The sequence below is a fragment of the Xiphophorus couchianus genome, chromosome 1 (assembly GCF_001444195.1).
Source record: "Xiphophorus couchianus chromosome 1, X_couchianus-1.0, whole genome shotgun sequence".
NCBI lineage: Eukaryota > Metazoa > Chordata > Actinopteri > Cyprinodontiformes > Poeciliidae > Xiphophorus > Xiphophorus couchianus.
In genome coordinates this window covers 12,454,439-12,475,014 of record NC_040228.1, presented here as the reverse complement: position 1 = coordinate 12,475,014, position 20,576 = coordinate 12,454,439, and the positions used below count along the sequence as shown (strand labels likewise).

Here is a 20,576-nt window from a genome sequence, read left to right as displayed (position 1 = left end):
TGATTGGGCGGTAGTTACTACAATTTAGGTTGTCTTTTCCTTCTTTCTTAATTATAGAGATTATTGCTTCTTTCCATGATGGGGGTACAATTTTTCCCTTCATTACCCAATTAAATGTTTTCTGCAAGATGGGAGTCAAATGGTCCTGCATTATTTTATACCATTCTGGGCCAAATCCATCTGATCCTGCCATTTTACCCCCTTTTAATCTTTTAATTGCCGAGTGAATTTCTTCTCTGGTTATTGTGGATACTAACAATTTATTTTGTTCCTCCGTCACTGTTGGTAACTCCAAATTAGACAGAAAAGTATTAACATCTTGATTATTATCTACATGGGTTTGGGAGTAAAGTTTTCTGTAATAGTTCTGAAAACATTGTTGAATTTTCTCCTCTTCGGTTTCTAATTGGCCATCTAAAGGATTTCTTATTTTGTGTATAGTCCTCTCTGCTTGCTGCTTTCTGAGTTTATATGAAAGAAGTTTTAATGATTTCCCGCCTACATCACAGTACTGCTGTTTGTTAAAAATTATTTTTCTCTGTACTTCAACCATGCTTAAGTCGTCTAATTCTTTTTTAAATTTTGCTATATCCGATTTAATGCTGTCGTTCATAGTCACAGAGTGTTCGTGTTGCAGTTTTAACAATTTATCTTCCAGGTATTTACGTTTTTGTATGTTTTCCTTTTTTAGGTGGGTGGATATACTAATTATTTTCCCTCTAATCACTGCCTTCATTGCATCCCATAATATTCCTGGTGACACCTCCTCATTATCATTTTGAGCTAAATAATTTTCTATTTCTTTTTTTAACTTCTCTTTAATGTTTGGGTAGTTTAAAATATTTGTGTTCATCCTCCATAATGTAGATCTCTTTTTCCCATTCAGACAAATATCAGCGTAAACTGGATTATGGTCAGAGATTGTACATGGACCGATTTCACAGGTTTTAATTTTAAACAAATCATTCTTGAACGTAAGAATGTAATCTAACCTAGAATATAAGTTATGAGGGTGAGAGAAGTGGGTGTATTCTCTATTAGTTGGGTGATGTTCTCGCCATACATCAACTAATCCTAAATCGTCCATGAGGTGTCCCATCCTCTTACCAATATTTCGTCCATCGCCTTTCCCACTAGAAGAATCAAATTTGGTGTTTAATAAAATATTGAAGTCACCCCCGCATATTAAAGTTCCCTGACTCCTCGTTGTTGCAATTTCGAGAACCTGTCTATACAGGGACCAATCACTGCCCGGTGGAATGTATATATTCAGGATGGTGGTCATGATACCATCAATCCTGCCCGTAATCATTATGTAGCGACCTTCTTTATCTTTGTACTCTGATATGTGTTGATAGTTAAGAATTCCAGATAACAAAATTGCCACTCCCCTTCGCCTCCCAGAATTGTGGGACGAAAAAAACACATGTTTAAAACCCATCTTGTTTAACTTAACATGCTCGCTATCCGGTAGATGTGTTTCCTGCAATAAAACAATTTGGGCTTTATCTCTCTTAAATTTAGATAGGACTTTCTGCCTTTTTACTGGACTATGTAAGCCATTAATGTTGTTTGACACCAATTTTATCAACCTGCTACTCATCTAACTTATATTTCTTAATTATATCACAAAGATTATTGGGCTCCCCGCTCACTCTAAAAAACACTGAACATAAAACATATAAAAAAGTCAACATTAAGAACAAACAGAACTCAAACTGAACTCTTGACTTCCAAGGTGGGGGTCTCAGATGAGAACCCTGCTTCACCTCCAGAGGCAGCTTCTTCATCGGTTAATGAAGGGGCCCTTGGTGGCTATGGCCTCAGTGTAGAGAGCACCGTGAGAAACCTGCCTTATTTACTTATTGTACTTCATAAACCAAATACAAGTCTTGATTGTTAGTAACTGAGTGAATAAACCTTAATTTTCCTTGTGCGCGGGGGAAGACCTCTTGAAGGCTCTGAGTTTTTCTTTGTAGCCGGCTGCGGGGTCCCGCCTCTTGTTTGCTGGCCCACTCCCCGGTCCGCCGCGTACTCTGCTCCAGGTCAGCTGCTTCAGATGCTCCAGGGCCGTTTCTGGTGACTTAACGACCCGCACAGCGTAGCCTCTACTGGACATGTCTTCAGTAGCTTCCACCACTGTATTGTAGATCTTCGTTTCATCTCCATATTTCACCCTCAGCCGGGCAGGAAAGAGAGTCTGAAAGGGGATTTGCTGCTCCTTCAGAATCTTGCGCACGTCTGCGTATTCTCTTCGTTTTTTCAAAATCAGAGGGGGATAGTCATGGTCCAAATTCACTTGCTTGCCGTTCCAGGTAAATCCTCTTTTCTGCCATGCTTTGCGAAGGAGAAGTTCTTTGGTTTTAAAACTGAGGAATTTCACAACAATAGATCGCGGGGGAGCGTCGCTTGGAGGCGGAGGGCCTAGAGAGCGGTGGGCCCGTTCAATGTGTATGTCGAGCTCGTCTTGGGACAGCGCCAAGCCCTCACGGAGCAACTTCTCCACAAAGTCCCCCATTGACGCCGAGTCCCGTTCTGCCGCCTCGGGTACGCCATAAATGCGTATGTTCTCTCTTCGTGTACGGCTTTCTAGGTCCATTAGTTTATCCTCCAGCTTTATCTGTAGCTTTATTATTTCAGTGACGGCGTCCTCCGTGGTTAAAATCCTCTCCTCCGCTTTTTCAATCCGATCCTCAGCCTCATCTAGTCTGGTGTTCATCTTTCGAATTTCTTCTTTTATTTCCCCCAGATGCGCATTATTTTCCTGTCGGAAGCCTCTTAATTCCTGCAATACCGTCTCCCATTCAGCCATAGTATCACTGTTGTTTGTTTAGTTCAAGTCAAAAAGTGCAGCGGTAATTTTTCAGACCGGAGGTTCGAGATGAATAGCAGTTGGCATTAGCTAAAATGCTAGCAATATTTTCTCGACTTTAAACGTCCGCTTATTGGCGTTACAAAGCATCAGTTTTGAAGTATTTCGCTCACCCCAGTTCTTTTTCACCTTTATAGGTATGTTTTCGTCGTTTAAGTGGGGTTGGGATTTCAATTTCTTAGGTTCTCTAGGGAGCCCGTTCACAGCGCGGCCATCACGATGACGTTCAAACCGGAAGTCAGATTGTTATTCATTTGTGTTTAAAATTTTGTTTTAAAACGGTATTATTTACCAAAGCTGTACTGAAGCTTTTAGGATTTCTTGAGGGATTTTATTTTTCATTGCCATCACTTCTCATTGGAGATTCATGTGTCAGTCATATCACATGTTTCCCACATCATGTTTTGTCATTTATACCAGATGATATTTTGTTCATTATTTAAATTTGTTTGTCCATTTTATTTGTTTTTCTGATTTTTTTTATTTATTTGAATGTGTATTTATTTTATTTCACATCACATTTTGAGTTTTTGTGACCATTTGTTGTGTTCCCTTTATTTCTGATTCACTTTGTATCGTCATTGGTTGCCATGCTCTTCCTGACGCGTTCTATAATTCATGTTAACATGGGGTTTGGATGAGGTGGGAATGTTGGCGTTTTGTGTTTTATCCTCTTTCAGACAGCTACATGAGGAGATTTACATGCTAATCCATTAATGTGCCGTTATTCATGTTGGTTTAAAATACCATTTCTGGTATTTGCTGTGACACCTGCGATTAGTTTAATGCCGGCTCTTTATGAAATGAATCCTAAACTGATGAGCTTATTTAAAGCAAAAGTGGCTTTTGCTTTAAATGAATGCATGTAATTAATGCGGTGAAAAGTGAGGCTTTCTTTTTACCTTTTTGATTATTTGAATTAAAGCAGGGTTCCTACACAGTTTGGACAAGTGTGGAATTTGATCCGAGTATTTTTCAGGTCTGGATAAATATTTTCACTTGTCCTTTTTTTTCTCTTTCCATCCTTTTAATTTATTTTTGAAGATTCCCCATTTGAATCCACTTTTGAAATATCTCCTGCAATATTATAGTGAGCTTTAGGATTTTATGTTTTGCAAAGGACTGAGAGATCCGGAGAGTTAAGTCTCCAGAAGTCTAAAATATTTATATGAAAAATGTGTAGGAACCCTGAAAACTTAGAAAAACAGCAAGAATTTTTCAAAATGAAATGAGATCACTGATGCCTCACAAAGCTTCTGAAGCTTTTTTTTTTTAACTCTTCTGTTACCCTCACTGCCGTTCCCAAACCTTCGCTCCCCCAGTAGCTCTCCCATCTTCAACGGCTGCGTCAACGAGCACCTGGCCGACCGAACGCCCTCGCCCACGTTCTCCACCTCCGACTCTGAGATCACTGAGCTGGCGGACGAGCGCCAGAGCGAGATGTCGGACTTCATAGACGACGAGGCGTTTGTGGACGACACGAGCTCGGATGCGGGCACCGAAGAGGGCTCGGACATCTTCAGCGACGGGCAGGACCCCTTCTACGACCGCTCCCCCTGGTTCATCCTGGTGGGAAGGTCGGTGATCCTCTTCCTCTGCACATGGAGGCTGGGACAGGAGAGCTGCTGTTGGCTTGTTTTACTTTAGTTGAATGCAGTGAAGAGTAGCTGAAGTATCAAAGATAAGAGTATAATTTAAAATAATTAAATTGAAGAAATGGAGGCACATGTAATAGTAGTTGTTGTTTTTCTCAGACTCAGAGAAGCTGGAAATAAATGAAGTATTTTTTTAATGTAACGTAATTCGTCATCGTTCTGTGCTCCGAGGTCGGCTGTCGAAAATCTACTTTTAATTTGGACTCTGTTCCTAAGAACGATGAAAAGCCAGCATCACCTCCTGCCGTCGTCCTCCTGTGAGATGTCTCATCCTCCACCACCACACTCTGCTGACTGCATTAACTCCCATCTGTCTGTTAAAACGGCCTATTTGTTGTCATTAAGCAAACTAAGTACTTGTCCTGTTTGTTGGCTTTTTCAGTTTTTAAACTTGGATTGTTTTCATTTTGATTTGTTTCGGGGGTTTTGTGTTACTTTGAAATCATTTTATTTCGGAAATGTATGAACTCAGACTTTTGTCATTTGACCGATTGGGGAAAACAGTTTATAATCTACTTTCTTTAGTGGGTGTATTTAGCAGTTGAAATAAAAAACAAAAACACAAAAAATACCTTTAAAGCAGTCTAAAAACACCTATAATAATGTGAAGGTTAATGCTTCATATGTTATTTTGTAAAAAAAAAAAAGTTGACTCATGGTGTAGGTGACAGCTGTGTCTAATTTATTATGTATTGGTTGCATTAGCTTGCTTCCAATGATTCCTGATTATTAAAAAAAACTTACTAAGTAACTCTGTTTAATTGAAATTAGAGCATTTTTCAATGTTTTAGTTTTTAAAACAGGCTATACTTCGTGTATATGGTCATATAGCTGGAAAACAGCTTATAATTTGCAGGTTTTAAGTAATGAAAATGCATTGAATAGAGTTAGGTTTCATATAACTGTGAGTGCTGTTAACACCTCCAAGTAAAATTGCCCAGTTTGCGCCCCTGTTTTTGCACCATGTTGCCTTTTCATTTTGTATCACTTCCTTCCCCTAGGCTCAAACCAGTGATGTTCAGGTGTTTTTTTCTGTAGTTTAATTTTCTTTCTTTTCAGTAATTTTGGAGGCAAACAGTCGTAAGAGTTGAAATCTCGGACCTAATTACATTTAATTTTGTGTTGCCACCTCATTTACATTTATTTTGGTTCTGTTTGGTTGCTCCTGAAATGTGATCAGTTACTCCGCGGTTCCAATCACAATAACCCGTAGCTAACTTACCTTACACTACTTACTCTAGACTCAATAGATGATAGAAAATTGTATATATGTACAAATATCCCTGAAGTGGATGTAAACTGATGCATGGTTAGTAAAAAAAAAACGGCCTGTGGCAGACTGGTCGGTTTGCTACTTTTAATTTGCAACATAAGTAGCAACATAAGTAACCACAGAGTAACCAAAAATGTACAAAATGGAGAAGCTCCTTCTGAAAACATAATATCTTAGCAATAAGCAGTGTCGGTGCATCCAAATAATACAACACATGGGTGCAGGTTTTTCCCTGCATCACTTTGACTTCAGATATTTTACAGATAGATGTCTTGTGCTTTTGTTTTGGGCATTAGTCTTCATCGAAGTGCTGCAGGTTGTTATAGCATGTAACTAGGAGCGCTGCACTTGCAAATCATGTCTTGCGAAACGAAATGTCAGTGAGACCAGCACGGCCAATGGCCAACACTGTAAAATGCTCTTATATAGTCTTTACTGCTGCAATCTGCTGATCAGTCATTCCACTGTTTAACTTTATGAGACACAAAAATGTAACTATTAAGTATAAAAAGAGATTTTAAGTAGCTTTTGCTCTTTACATTGTCTTTTTTGCCTTTTCATTTACTTTGTTGTCACTAATATTTTACTGTATATATTTGTTAATAACTTGTCCTAAACATGTTAAATTTTTAAACCTCTGCGTTCCACCTTCAGATGCTAAATAAATGCTACAGTTATTGATGCGTAGCGACTCACAGCTGCAGCGGTTGTTCATTGTTTCTCTTCTCCCTTTTTTTTGCTCTCAGAGCTTTTGTGTACCTGAGCAACCTGCTGTATCCTGTGCCGCTTGTTCACCGGGTTGCCATAGTTACAGAAAAGGGCGAGGTGCGAGGCTTCCTGCGCGTGGGGGTCCAGGCTATAGCTGGTGAGTAATTAATGAGATCTCTAATGCTCCGGGATTATTACAGCAACTAACAAAATATGTGTAGCTCTAAGTTCGGCTTTGAGATTCTAATGGCAGCATGTGGGAGAGTCCTGAGGGATCCGATGCGCTGGCAACGCAGAGATTCCCTCAGATCCCTTATTTATTCCCTTTGATGTGCTTTGACAGTTTAGGTTTGTGACAGATCGGGATAAAAGGAGAGCTTGTTTCTTTTCTAGCTGACGAGGAGGCTCCAGATTACGGGTCCGGGGTTAGACAGTCGGGGACTGCCAAGATTTCTTTTGATGATGAATACTTCAAAAAGGTGAGTCTGGAGTCACATGAAAGCAGTTTGATACTCAGACTTTTATTTCTATTTTTTTTTTCTCCAAAAATACCAACTTGGTAAAGAAACTTTAGACACTCAAACCCTCTCTAGACCAGCTATATGCTAATGTCTCCGACTTTTATCCATCCAATCAGACTGACTTTCCCTCTACGGTTATGACCCGCTCTGGCTTGTCCCTGGAGGAATTGCGCATTGTGGAGGGTCAGGGTCAGAGCTCAGAGGTCATCACACCCTCCGAGGAGCTCAACAGAATCAACGACATGGGTACGGCCGCCAGACTTTCACCTCTCCACTCGTAAATTTTCAGCCTCTCTTCCCTTCGCCGGAGAACACGCTCGGCAGATGTCCCTGGTGGATCCAAAGTTGAGCTTTGTTGTGTAAATGAGGCAAATGCAGGGGCTTTTATTTGCTGTGTGAGAGGATTTTTTACAAAGCTAAAAAAAAAAAAAAAATTGTGAATGGCAGGTGTGATGAATAAAGAGGAGCAATTCACACGCCAGCAGCTGTAAGTTTTCTCCTTTTTTTGGTCATTTTTGATGACCCTGTTGTTCTCCTCAGACCTGAAGCTGGGCAACATCCCAGACGCCAAGCTGAGTCACAGTGAGGGTCTAGCAGGCCAGCTGGAGGTGGGGAGCATCTTCACCTTCCGCGTGACTGTCCTCCAGGCCAGCGGCGTCCCACCTGAGTACGCCGACATCTTTTGCCAATTCAAGTGAGTCGACATTCTTCAAAAATAAGAGCAGCGCTGTTTAGATTGCCTGAAATATCGGTTTGTGATGCTTCACCAAGCCTTCAGCTTAGGAAAACTGCAACAGCATTACACGTTTGTGTGTAAATTGAATTAATTTAATCACTCTGACTTGTGTTCACGTTTTGTTTCAGTTTTCTCCATCGCCACGATGAGGCTTTCTCCACCGAGCCGCTGAAGAACACCGGCAAAGGAGCTCCGCTGGGTTTCTACCATGTCCAGAATGTGAGTACAGACATCTGGACGTCATTCCTTTAATCCAAACTGTTCCTTATGACCAGAAACTACATTTTTCTTTTTCTTTGCAGGTTTCAGTGGAGGTCACAGAGTCTTTTATTGAGTACATTAAGAGCAAGCCCATCGTGTTCGAGGTGTTCGGCCACTATCAGCAGCACCCGCTGCACATCCACGGCCAGGACCTGATCAGGTTTAAAAAATACCTTCTATAGAAATGTAGAATATAGTGCCTTCAAAAGTATCTTTATCTTTTTCCTGATGTTGTCACATAAGAACAGCTAACTTCTGATTTATTTGCATTTTAGATGGAAGAGCAACACATAGTGATTAACTATTGTGCAAATTGAGGGAAAAGGAGACATGATTTTTAAAATAATTTTACTGATAAAATTCTGAAAGGTTTGCCATACATTTGAATCTAGAACCTCTTCTTATTCTGATATCCTAAAATAAAGTGTCTTTAAAAATCACTTGAAGGGAGCAAAGGTTTACCTCAGGGCTTGCAGCAAAATGTGGTTTATAAATTATTCATACAGGGAACTATTTTCTGATGGCCTGTCATATTAAATACAAATAAAAATGTCTGTCTTAAATGTAACAAAATGTGGAAATATTCAACAGTTAGGGTAAAAGTTCTTCATTGAAGGCACATTTTTCACTAAAATACATATGTCCTTTCTTCCTCTTTAACAGTCCTCCAACACAGTCACGGAAATACTACCCCATCCCCATGCCTCTGTCCAAACCAGGTAACAAATCATCACACAACACCGCAATATAGTGAAATGTTCTGTCACCATCATTTCCCCGTAACTTTGACTTTGTTATGTAACCATATGTCACATGTCGTTTTTTCATTTCTCGCTTCCTTTGGATCCCTTTTTGTACAATCTCTATAATCCTCTTACCCAACTCTGTCCTGCCTTTTTTTCCCCCCACTCTTCTTTTTTTCTCCACACATGTACTCACCCATCTTTTCTGCCGTTCACACACGCAAACGCACATCACCCATCCAGACCACACCCGTAAGATCGAGTTGATCCGCTACCTCATGAGCGGCTATGTTAACGGCACAGTGCTGGACACGTTATCCGAGCACGCCAACGCCCTCGCCTCCTCCGCTGTGGCCAGCCTGGAGGACGAGGCTGACCAGCTCTCACACTTCCCCTTCCTCTCAGTGCTCCACGACCCCGTGTTCACTGTGCCTAAGCACCACGGTTGGTACACAGGACTTGGTAGCGGTTGAGGCATTAGATGCCCCCCGTAGATGCTGTTTTGTGATTAGACTAGCGCTTTGTTCTCGTGCTGCTCCGTGTTTGCAGGTGCACATCGGAGCACTGCAGTGATCGCTGCGGACACGTTTGGGTCCCGACGGCTCAGCTCTAACCTCCCCTTGCTGCTTAGACTGACTGGAGCTCCTACCTTCCAGTAGATGTCCCATATTTGCAGAAATTTAAATTGCGTCCCAAGTTGTGAAGCGACAATTAACTCCTCACACTGTCTTCACATTTCAGTCAGGCCCTTGCAAAAATATTCACACTCATTGATTTCTCACATTTGTTTTGCTGTAATGAAACACTTCAATAAAGGAAGAACAATGACATGTGGGTTTTCAAAAAAAAAAAAGCTGCTACTACTCAAAATCTGAAAAGTCACATCTACAAACAGACGTTTTTGCCCGTTCTTCTTTGTAAGGAATTTCAGGCTCAGTCAGATTAGATAAATGGCGTCTGTGATGATCCCTTTTCATCTCTTGCCACAGACTCTCAATTGGATTATAGGTCTGGACTTTGACTAGGTCGACCTTGCACATCAATACACTTTGATCTATAGATCTATAGAATGTAGGTTTTCTTGAAGAATCACACGCAGTCTGAACAGCGTCCCCATAGCATGATGCTGCCACCTCTGTTTTACTGTGGGATATTTGGGTTCAGGGTGATTTACCGGTTTTCTTTGTCCCTGACCAGTTGGCTGTGTGCCTTGGTCTTCAAGAGGTTGTTTGTTCACTAATGTTCTCTAACGATCCTCTGGATTAAATTGCAAGGGACTTTATTTACTAATTAAATGGGGGGAAAAAATCAAATACACCTTATAGTTTTCATATTTTCATTTGTAAAAATTTGTCTTCACTTTGTTGTTTTCGATCACAATGTCCGAATAAAACACATTGAAGTCTATGGTTGGGATGTGACAAAAACCAAGAAGCTTTTCTACCTTTACAAAGCCCTGTATAATCCACTAGACTCAGCAATGTGCCCATACGACATGACTATGTTGTCTTGTATTAAACACTGAAATTCAGTGGAACATCAAATTTAAAATACTTAGCTGATGGGTGTTTGTGTGTTTTTTGATAGTTCCAGCCACCAAGCTGAACACCATCACCAAGTCGAACCTGGGTCAGTGTGTCAGCAAGTACGACCTGCTCATCTGGTTCGAGATAAGCGAGCTGGAGCCGACCGGAGAGTGAGTGTGTCTCTTTGCACCATTCCCAGGGGGATGAATCCAGCCTCTAAAAATGCATTGAAGCCTATCAATAAAGTCTAACCTGGTTTTGTCCACACACAGGTACATCCCGGCTATAGTGGATCACAGTGCCGGATTGCCCTGCCATGGCACCTACCTTTTGCACCAGGTAAGGGTAGAACATTTTCTACTCCCCAAAATTCAGTAGATAAAGACTTGTCTATCTATGATAATACTATCGTATAAGTTGTTTCTGTTGCCGTGGCTTTTAAGCTGCAATCTTGATCTCCTTTCATCTTTTCTGTAGGGGATCCAGCGGAGGATCACAGTGACTCTTATACACGAGAAAGGCAGCGAGCTCCACTGGAAGGATGTTCGTGAGCTGGTTGTAGGTGAGCCATCTGTCCGTGAGCTTCACTTGATCTAATGGAAACTACACAGTAACACAGGGTAAAAAAGTGAGGATAAACCCTTTAGACGAGGCTTTACTGCGAATATACCACACATACCTCTGGGAGGGGAGAGAGGCTTCTGTTTTGCTTAAGGCAGCTTCTCTTTCTAAGCTTTTTATACACTGCAGTTGCCACAGATGGACCAAATAATTACATTTCACATTTTTCCCATTCAGCCTCTGGACTCTGACCAGATGCTTGTAGAGTGTGTGTGTTTTTAACATTTTTTTTATCGCTCAAGAAGTCTCAGTGACCGTATTGACGCGTCATGCCGTTGTATTCTCCATCAGGTCGTATCAGGAACAAGGCCGAGGTGGACGACAGCGCAGCCGACGCCGTCTTGTCCCTGAACATAATTTCTGCCAAGAATATCAAGTCATCCCACAACACTAACAGGTACGTGAACTGGACTCTGAGAGTTACTTTGGCTCTGATGAACTCTAAACCTGACAAGGGAATAAATCCATCTGTTTGTTGTTGTGTAGGCTTTTCATGTTTTGGTGTTTAAATATGTGAAAATGTTCTTGTCTTTATAGTTTCTGAGGGTAAAATGAATTCATTGCATGAGCTTTCTGTTGTTGTTTTTTTTATTTACAGTTGTTGATGTGCTTTATTGTTTCTGTTGCCTGACTGTTTGTGCTTCTCTTTTTATTCTGTGCACTTTTTCCTCCTGCTGCTGCTGGACTCTTGATTGTCCTCAGGCTTTCTATTGATAAGGATATTGATAGGTACCATTCATCAGAGAGCATAAGGCCTTCAATGAAGGACCTTTATGTCTCTCTTTTAGAACCTGTAGACTTTTAGAAATAAGTTTAATAGATTTTTGCTACCCTTTTTGGTTCCCTTCCCTGTTTGTTGCATAAGATATGTCTTTGTTTCCATTACCATTCATTTACTAAAAATCTCAGCTCAAAATGAGATTGATGGACTGTTGATGGACAAAGGCGATCTAAATGCAATTGCACCCTGATCAGTACTACTTTTATAGATTTATAAGTTTGTGACTTTAGTATAAATAAAAGCCGTGAGCTGACCTACTGTGGCCTCAATTTGATTCATTTTTTTGTTTTGTTAATTACCCTGAAATTCAGTAAGGTCACTGTCTGTGGGTAAATGCTCCCCCTGCTGGTAGACGAGGATAAATGTAACCTCACCGAAAAGGAATTGGCTTGTAAAAATAATACATATCGGTATATTCAAAAAGGTAGCTTTACTTTTAGTTGCATCATGCTGAACTTTATTCTCAGTATGTTCCAGCTCCTACTTTGTGTCTTCTCTGTGTTTGTCCTCTCATCCTGTCACGATGAAAGTGTGAGAAAGTTTCGTTTTCAGCCATCTAGACCTGTGCACATCCACACACCAGTTCTTTAGCCAAATCCCAACCTTCCATGTCACAACGAGAAACACAACAGTGTTTTTTCAAGCGAGAAAGCTCAACTCCTGTTGCTTTCCTCTGTTTTTTTCCCTTCAGAACGTTCTATCGTTTTGAAGCTGTGTGGGACAGCTCGCTGCACAACTCCCTCCTTCTGAACCGAGTCACTCCATATGGAGAGAAGATCTACATGACTCTGTCTGCATATCTGGAGGTTTGTCTTTCCGCTCTGTCTCACGGCGATCTCGCTGCGTCTCGGATGCTGGCTCACTCACACTCTGTTTTCAGCTGGACCACTGCATCCAGCCCGCCATCATCACTAAAGACATCTGCATGGTGTTCTACTCCCGGGACGCTAAGATCTCCCCGCCGCGTTCTCTCAGGAACCTCTTTGGGAGTGGGTACTCCAAAACTCCTGACTGGTAAGCCTGCAGGTTGATGCACTTTGGTGCATCTATTAATGATAATAATAATAATAATAATAAAGATGTATAGCACTCCAATAAAAAAAGCCAATCTGAGTTTTGAGGTTCTGTTTTGTGTACAACTTTAGCCTGCTGATTACAATTTTGCTTTTTGACTGGGAGTGTAAAACATGATTTTACTGTCAGTGGAAAACTCTGACAGAAATATTTGAATCGATGTTTTACATTGTCTTTGGTGCCTCATAGAATTAATGAAATGATCGGCTGTAGTAATTGTAATCAGTGATATCTGTGTTTGTGTTCCCCTGAGAATAAGGACACTTCTCAGAGATTTACAGATGGCAACAAATATTTCTACATCCAGCATTCCCATTACTGAGGGAGAATATTTTTCCCATTCAGTATAAACAGAATGTTCAGTAAAACATTCAGTATTTCTGTTATTTGCCGGTCTGAAGCTTAAAAGTAGTTTTAACAAACAGCAGAAAAACAGCTTCTTACTCCTTTAATTCTTCTTATGTATTAATTATTTTAAGTACTTCTCTGGTACTTTGAATAGCTAACATTAAGATTTGTCTGTGGAATAATAATTGCCACTTTGATAAGTGTAGTCAATAAAGCCCTGGTTGCGTTTAGGTATGGTGTGTTCACTGACCATAAATAGATCTTATTCTTTTGGTTTTTGACCATACAATCATGTCAGGTCTGTTCAAGTTGAAATCAATCTCCAATTATTACCATGCTTTATACTCTTTTGGCAGAATTTTTCATTTAATGTATTTATTTTTTGCTCCTTTGTTACAGCAATCGCGTCACCGGGATCTATGAGCTCAGCCTGTGCAAGATGTCCGACACCGGAAGCCCTGGTAAACGAGGAGAAAATGATTTAAAGAAACATGTGAATAGTTGTTTTTTGCCTTTTGTGTTGACAAGCCGAGTTCTCCTGCACAGGGATGCAGCGGAGGAGGAGGAAGGTTCTGGATACTTCAGTGGCCTACGTGCGAGGGGAGGAGAACCTGGCCGGATGGAGGCCCAGAGGGGACAGTTTGATCCTAGAGCACCAGTGGGAGCTGGAGAAACTCGAGCAGCTGCATGAGGTGGAAATTTGGATATCAAATTTCACATTCACATATTAAAAAATATTGCAGTTTTGCATATGGTTGCTGATGACCAATCTTTAAAAGGAATAGTGATTTTTTTTTTTTTGTCTGAATTTTGCTAAATATAGCAAACGTGCAGACATGACCGTGGGTCTGTCAGTCAAACCTCTGTCATAGCAGAGCAAAGAAGGGCAGTGGCTGATTTTTAGACCTTTGCCAAAGTAGATAAAATCGGTGGATCTGATCGGTTCTACATGCAAGTATCGAATGATCACTGATCTCCCAAAATTAAGGAAATCAGGGTCGATTTATCGGTGCAACCCTACTTAACACTGCAACTAGAAGACATTTTAAATATCCAAAATAAAACACAACCAAAAACAAAACATAAAACTGAAATAACAACCCATATACAAGCAAAGCCATAAATAAAATGAATGATGAAGTCTCTGTAAAACAAAATTGCCCTTCAAAAAAAATATTAATCATCACAATGGAAGTTACCAAGCTCAGTTTAATTTATCATGCGATTAATTGCTTATGGCGACAGGCTTAGTTCCCTTTCTCTGTCATGTTCTTTTGCTGCTGTGAAAATATGCAGTTCAAATAACTCCTAATGATGTAAAAATAAAAGAAACGCGACTTGTACCTCCCCTCAGGTGGAGAAGACCCGTCACCTCCTCCTGCTGAGGGAGAAGCTGGTAGAGGCGCCTCCTGTGGGAACGACTCCCATCGCCAAGTCCCTGAGCGAGTCTCTGTCCCCCAGCATGAGCTCGGGGACCCTGTCCACCTCCACCTCCATCTCCTCGCAGATCTCCAGCGCCACTTGCGAAAGCGCCATCACGCCCAGTGAGAGCAGCGGCTACGACTCAGCGGACATTGAGAGCCTGGTGGACCGCGAGAAGGAGCTCGCCTCCAAGGTGAGGAGAAATCCCACACGGCCAGACACACGCCGGTGATTTCTGAGCTTCCTGGAACTGACGGATGTTGTGTTGCAGTGTCTGCGCCTGCTGACGCACACCTTCAACAGCGAATACAGCCAGGTGGTGAACAGCATCAGCGACTGCAAGGTGAGAAACGATTCAGATGTTTTCCTCACTCCGGTCACGTTTGAACGGGTAAGCATTGTGATACGTTTTGCCTTTCTCTCCAGCTGTCGGACATCTCGCCCATCGGACGAGACCCATCGGTGACCAGCTTAAGCAGCGCCACCCTCACGCCCTCGTCCACGTGCCCCTCCCTGGCTGACTCCCGCTGCAGCTCCTTAGACCAAAAGTAATAATGTTCTCCTGATACTGGTGCATTATTAGCCACGGAGGATGTGTATATTAGCTGTTTTTATTTTTTTCTTTTCAGCTAGTTTTAACATTTACGAAATAAATGTAAACAAAAACTATACACAGTTTGCATTTAAGATACAAAAAGAAAGCCTTTTCTCTGTTATTGTATTATACTCAAAAACTTTCAAGTAGCATAGTTTTAGCTTCACCTGATTCAAATTCTGTTTAAAGAAAATCTCTTATCAGCATCTTTTGCTATCTGATTATTAATCAGTTAATCCAAAAAATAACACATTAGCCTTATTAAATGAAGCAGAAACAGCTGGACTTATCACATTTTTATGTTAAAATAAACACCAAAATGAAAAAACAACAACTTTGAAACAGAATGCAATGTATTCCGTTTCATTGCATTTTCATTTCTTTATTCTTCTTACTTAAAAAATGAACTGAATTATTTGTTTATTTCCATCTTTGTGTATTTTTTAATAATGTATGAAAAAGGTTTACATTAAAAATGGGCAGAATATTTTTTTTTTATCTATTTAAATGTCAGAATAATCGATACAACAATAGATTTACTAAAATAAAGCAAGTTTGACGGTCATACAACAAAATCTTATAAAACAATCTGTATGCATGAAGGAAGTCGCAAGCCATAGTTTACAACATAAATGAGCATATTTAAATCATATGGTGGACAATTTTGACATTAACTTGGCTTTCTGTCTTAAAGGACCCCAGAGAACAACTCCCGTGCCTCCAGTCCCTCCTGCTCGGACTATGAGAACTTCCCAATGGTTCCCACTCTGGAGATGTCCTACCTTGCTCGGGCTGGAAAGAACGAGTTCTTAAACTTGGTGCCTGATATTGAGGAAATGAGGCCGGGGTTAGTAATAAATGATGGCGGCTCATCTGAATTGTCTGACCTGCATTAGTTGTGTAGTAAAGGAGTTATTTCAGCTTCAAGGCAAACATGTATGTGTCCATCCTGGATGATGTCAGAGGATCAGATAATTAGGAAAACAAAGTAACAAGGTCATTTAAAATATATATATATATATTTGCTTCGTTTCAGGTCTGTGGTGTCTAAGAAAGGTTTCCTCAGCTTCATGGAGCCGCGCTCCAACACGTGGGTGAAGCACTTTGTGGTCGTTCGCCGCCCGTACGTCTTCATCTACAACAGCGACAAGGACCCGGTGGAGCGAGGCGTCCTCAACCTCTCCACAGCCCAGGTGGAATACAGCGAAGACCAGCAGGCCATGCTCAAGGTGCTCGTCTGTTTCGGCTTCTTTAAATCAGAAGTTTAAATACACTCATAATAAGTGTAAATGTCATATTAACCTTGGGCTTTCATCAATCTGGTTGAGCTTCTTCTTTTTCCAGGGTGGATTGATTATACAACATATAGCTTCAGTCATTTTTATAAACTAGAACCTTACTTTAGTGTGAGTTTTCATCAATCAAGACCTCTTTAAATGTATCAGAATAAGTGTCCCTCTGTGGGTGGCAGAGAAACCTGATGCTTGGACTTTAGACCTCTTCCTTTGGCAGGATTGGTTCATAAAACGTCCTGAAGCTTAATGCTGCTACAGTTTGCCTTTTGAGATTGTTATTTTGTCATAACACTCAACCCTGTCCAAATATCAACCATCTGACCTGAACTGTGACCCTCAGATGTAAGACAAGTGATGTTCAGGAACAACTCAGGAATGTTCTGGGACACATGTGTCGCCAGCGGTGAGCTTAGCGTCACATCAACATGGACTGAGAAGAACCGAGATAGAAAGAATTCTGGAACGGTCTTGATCGAAATCAAGCAGGATCTTTGCCAGGAAACCAACCAACTCAAAGGAGATCCGCTAGTTCTGATAAGATCAAATGTCCAGCCAGAATTATACTATGAGCTCTTTGGTGGCGCCTAAAGGGGAGAGTACTCGCTCAACTTTTCTTTCATTCAGTGCATATCAGTTCTTCTTTTGGAACATCATTGGCTTAAATCAAATTATTTAGTCTCTCCACCTCGGAAAAGTAACTTTTCCAGTCAGTCTGATAAAGCTGTGTCTCATGATGTATATTTGATGTTTGCAGACTCCCAACACGTTTGCGGTGTGCACAAAGCATCGAGGAATCCTTCTGCAGGCCAACAATGAGAAAGATATGAACGACTGGCTGTACGCCTTTAACCCTCTGCTGGCAGGAACGATAAGGTACTTTTATACTTTACATATGCTGTCTTCAGTTCCTCTTGAATGAATGCACCTTTGCCTCACCGCAACATGTCGTCCCCTCAGATCGAAGCTGGCGAGGAGGCGCAGCGGCCTGATGAAGAACTGAGTGGAGCCGAGGAACCCCCGCGGCTCTCGCTCTCTCTGAGCAGCCTTTGATCAAACAAAGTGTTAACACTTATTAATCATTGTGAGTCTTAAAGGTTTCCTCTTGTAAGTAGACTTGTGGCTTAAGTCTCTACTTTTCATGCGACTAAACGTTTAAGCTCCGTTGAACTTTGCCTCTCCCCAGCCCATCCCCTCCCGTCCCTCCGGCACCCCGAGCTCTTCTTCTTCTCCTCCCCCCCTCGGCTCTTTTGTGTTTTAAATTTTTACGACGGGTCTGATTTCTTTCCGCTTTGTCGTCATTCCTGAACTTCCTGACTTGTAGCATGTCGTAGTAGTCTACTTGTGTGTGCACGGCTCTCCAAAAATCTAATTTTCAGTTTGCCAATCATCTGTAAAAAAAAGAAAAAAAAAAAAAAAGGAAAAAAAATCTTTTCAGTGTTATTTGTCTCCCAAAATAAGTTTAATTTAACTTTTTGGTTTTTGATAACGTGCTCGGATAAGAAGTGCAGCAGCAGTCCCCAGGAGAACACCAGGTTTGCTTCCTGAAAACAGCTCAAATTACAAAAAAAAGAAAAAGAAGTTAAAAATCTGCAAATATATCAAAGCAATCTCTTAGTTATGCTCTATTACTTACTATTGGTATTGCTTTCCTTTTTTTATTGTTAGCTAGTAGGAAATTGCGAAGCGAAACTTAAAATTACAAGCGAAATCCTGTCGAGCTCAGCACTGAATCATCCGTGATGCTTGGATCCCTCCTCTCAGCCTCCTCTCAGAAAATGTACAACTTTTGTACGGGTAGTTCCTGCAGGAGTACTTATTTTTCCGTTTGGTGTTCCACCGTAAGAAGGATGTGAGAGGGGAGGTACGGGAGAGAAATAAGAGAGAGAAAGAGAACAGCTCTTTGCTTGAAACACTGCAATACTCAAATCCCATGGTAGGCTGTTCTTTCTGCTTCTACAGCTAACATAAACCCAAACTTTGTTACTCCACTGTCACATGTGTGTGAAACTAAAGACGCGATTAGAAGTGAAGAAGTTGCTGGGTTGTGAGACAAAGCGAGGTGATGAAGTTGCTCAGGCACAGCCTGAGGAGGAGGAGGATGATGAAACGTTCCCCTCGTTGGGTAAAACCTCTAAAATTAAGTTTTGTCCATTTCAGCACCAACAAACATGACCACTTCTTCATTTTCTGTTCAGCTTCCTGAATTGAAACTTCTCCAACCCATCTCTTTTTTTTCCCCCCTTCTTGTTTAAATAATTTTCATTTCTCAAAGTCTTTTTTTTTTTGTTGTTATTTGAAATGTAAAAAAAGGGCATTTACTTATTTTTTTTTTAACCAGCATTTACTGGTGTTGCACTTTTTGTTTTTGCACATTAACTCGCATCTATAGCAAGGTCAGGTAATGCAGGATTGTATCCGAGCTTCAGGAACAAGAACGAGAGCACATATCAAAGCTACACTGGATGAAAAGATGGAGAAAGGGTTTTTTTTGTTGTTGGTGAGGATGTTTGCTTGGTGCCTCTGTCTCTGCGCAGAAGGGCGTAGTTAAACTCTGGCCTACCAACCAGCAGTTCGCCCGCCGTCTCACCTGACACGAGAGCAGAAACGGAGGTGCCTGGGATAATTTAATCTCCGATCACAGGTCAGGAAACCTGCTGGTCAGGGAGTGCTTAAAGAACTCATCGTAGGATATAAACCGTGCATCTATGCATTCATTAGGAGATGGGGGGGAAAAGTGCTGCTTTTTCATATGGAAGAACATCAGATCAAACATTTTCACCCCAGTGGGTAATTTTCAGAAGTATATTATTATGGATTATGTGTTTATCATTTTAAAAAAAATGTACATATTAGTTTGCAGCTCTTTGCACATATTAATAAAAGGTTCAACTAACTGATCAAGTGAAGTCTGTGTGGTTTAGTTGTTCTGCTCATAGTGAACCAAATGAAGATTTGGCAGCCTGAACTGAGAGAGAGAGAGAAAGAGAGAGAGTTGAATGTAGGATTTAGGGTGTTTGGTTTTTGTCGTTTTCCACCATTTCTTTAAAAGGGACCTAAGATGTGACCCACTGCACCTTTTTTTTTTTTCTCATGGAGGCGAGTTACATTAGTGCTTCCTCTTTACCAGAAAGCGGTTCACAAGTCTGCTTTCGTCTTTTGAAGAGATATTTGCTAACGACGCACGGTGGCCAGGTGTCTGAAATCTTAATAAAAGGTGATTTTTATTAGCTTATTTTATCTAATATCAGGGAATATAACACATCGTAGCTATAGACTAAAATTATGATAGAACTCTTTAATGTGACTTTTTTTTCTTTTTTCCGTTGATGCCTTTCAAACAAAACTAGTCCTGATATCTCCATCAGCCCCCCTCTGACAGTATCTTTGGGATTCGTGCATTAAGAAGAATAAAAGGACAAGACCTGAACATTTTACTGCTGTACATTTTTGTCAGACTGGTTTCATTTTCATACTTATTTTGTAAATATCTATGTTGTACGGAGCTTGAACTAAACTGTAAATATGTTTACTGTATTTGTAATAATTATAATCCATCCGCTGTATAGCATAGATGTGTCATGCAGATATCCTAACTCTGTGTATGGTAATCTTGCACCACTGAACTGTTTAGTGAATGAGACAACAATAAAAAACGAAAAATGCAAACTGCATTAGCAGAATGTGTGATGCCTGCTTTGATTTTTTTTCTCTTTGTCAAGTTACGTTTGTTAGCTGTGCAGTTCAAATAAACTTAACACAAGAACCAATTATGAAACGAGCCAACAAACACTATTTTGTCAAATGCCGTCATCAAAATAAAAAAAAGTCTTCATTCGTCTTTTGTTTTTACTTCCATTAACAGTTTAAATAACATTCATTATTTATTTTTAACAAAGTTTATGACATAGTTTACTGAATTCCCACTTAATATTTTGCTTCAGTATGTGGGATTTTTTTTTTTATTTATGCATAAAGCTAAAGGTTAAATTAGTTTCAGTCAAGAGTTTAGAAATTAATGGAATTGTTTAATCACATGAAATTAAGACGTGAGCTGAGAGGCCGCCTTTCATTTTTTATTTAAGTTATGTGCAAGTTTTGATTCTTTATTAGTATTTTTAACAGGCGCACTTTAGTCAAGCCTTAAA

At 40.6% G+C, this 20,576-nt stretch overlaps 1 protein-coding gene across 15 annotated transcripts in view; it reads left to right on the top strand.

Moving 5' to 3' along the window:
• kif1b (kinesin family member 1B) overlaps nt 1–20,263 on the top strand; it is a 65,527-nt gene extending 45,264 nt beyond the window's left edge. For 7 of the 15 annotated variants that reach the window (XM_028014903.1, XM_028014921.1, XM_028014928.1 and 4 more), the window contains 23 exons: nt 4,195–4,449; nt 6,547–6,665; nt 6,902–6,987; nt 7,146–7,275; nt 7,570–7,723; nt 7,894–7,984; nt 8,068–8,186; nt 8,690–8,745; nt 10,357–10,465; nt 10,568–10,634; nt 10,773–10,857; nt 11,208–11,313; nt 12,389–12,503; nt 12,578–12,711; nt 13,519–13,580; nt 13,666–13,811; nt 14,474–14,734; nt 14,813–14,884; nt 14,968–15,089; nt 15,831–15,983; nt 16,173–16,365; nt 17,186–17,304; nt 17,389–20,263. In XM_028014903.1, coding sequence (XP_027870704.1) covers nt 4,195–4,449; nt 6,547–6,665; nt 6,902–6,987; nt 7,146–7,275; nt 7,570–7,723; nt 7,894–7,984; nt 8,068–8,186; nt 8,690–8,745; nt 10,357–10,465; nt 10,568–10,634; nt 10,773–10,857; nt 11,208–11,313; nt 12,389–12,503; nt 12,578–12,711; nt 13,519–13,580; nt 13,666–13,811; nt 14,474–14,734; nt 14,813–14,884; nt 14,968–15,089; nt 15,831–15,983; nt 16,173–16,365; nt 17,186–17,304; nt 17,389–17,431 — 2,797 coding nt within the window. In that variant the 3' untranslated portion in view covers nt 17,432–20,263. The remainder of the gene's footprint in view (nt 1–4,194; nt 4,450–6,546; nt 6,666–6,901; nt 6,988–7,145; nt 7,276–7,569; nt 7,724–7,893; nt 7,985–8,067; nt 8,187–8,689; nt 8,746–10,356; nt 10,466–10,567; nt 10,635–10,772; nt 10,858–11,207; nt 11,314–12,388; nt 12,504–12,577; nt 12,712–13,518; nt 13,581–13,665; nt 13,812–14,473; nt 14,735–14,812; nt 14,885–14,967; nt 15,090–15,830; nt 15,984–16,172; nt 16,366–17,185; nt 17,305–17,388) is intronic. The other 8 variants (XM_028014885.1, XM_028014936.1, XM_028014912.1 and 5 more) reach the window with 2 other exon arrangements.
• Nucleotides 20,264–20,576: the final 313 nt, after the last annotated feature.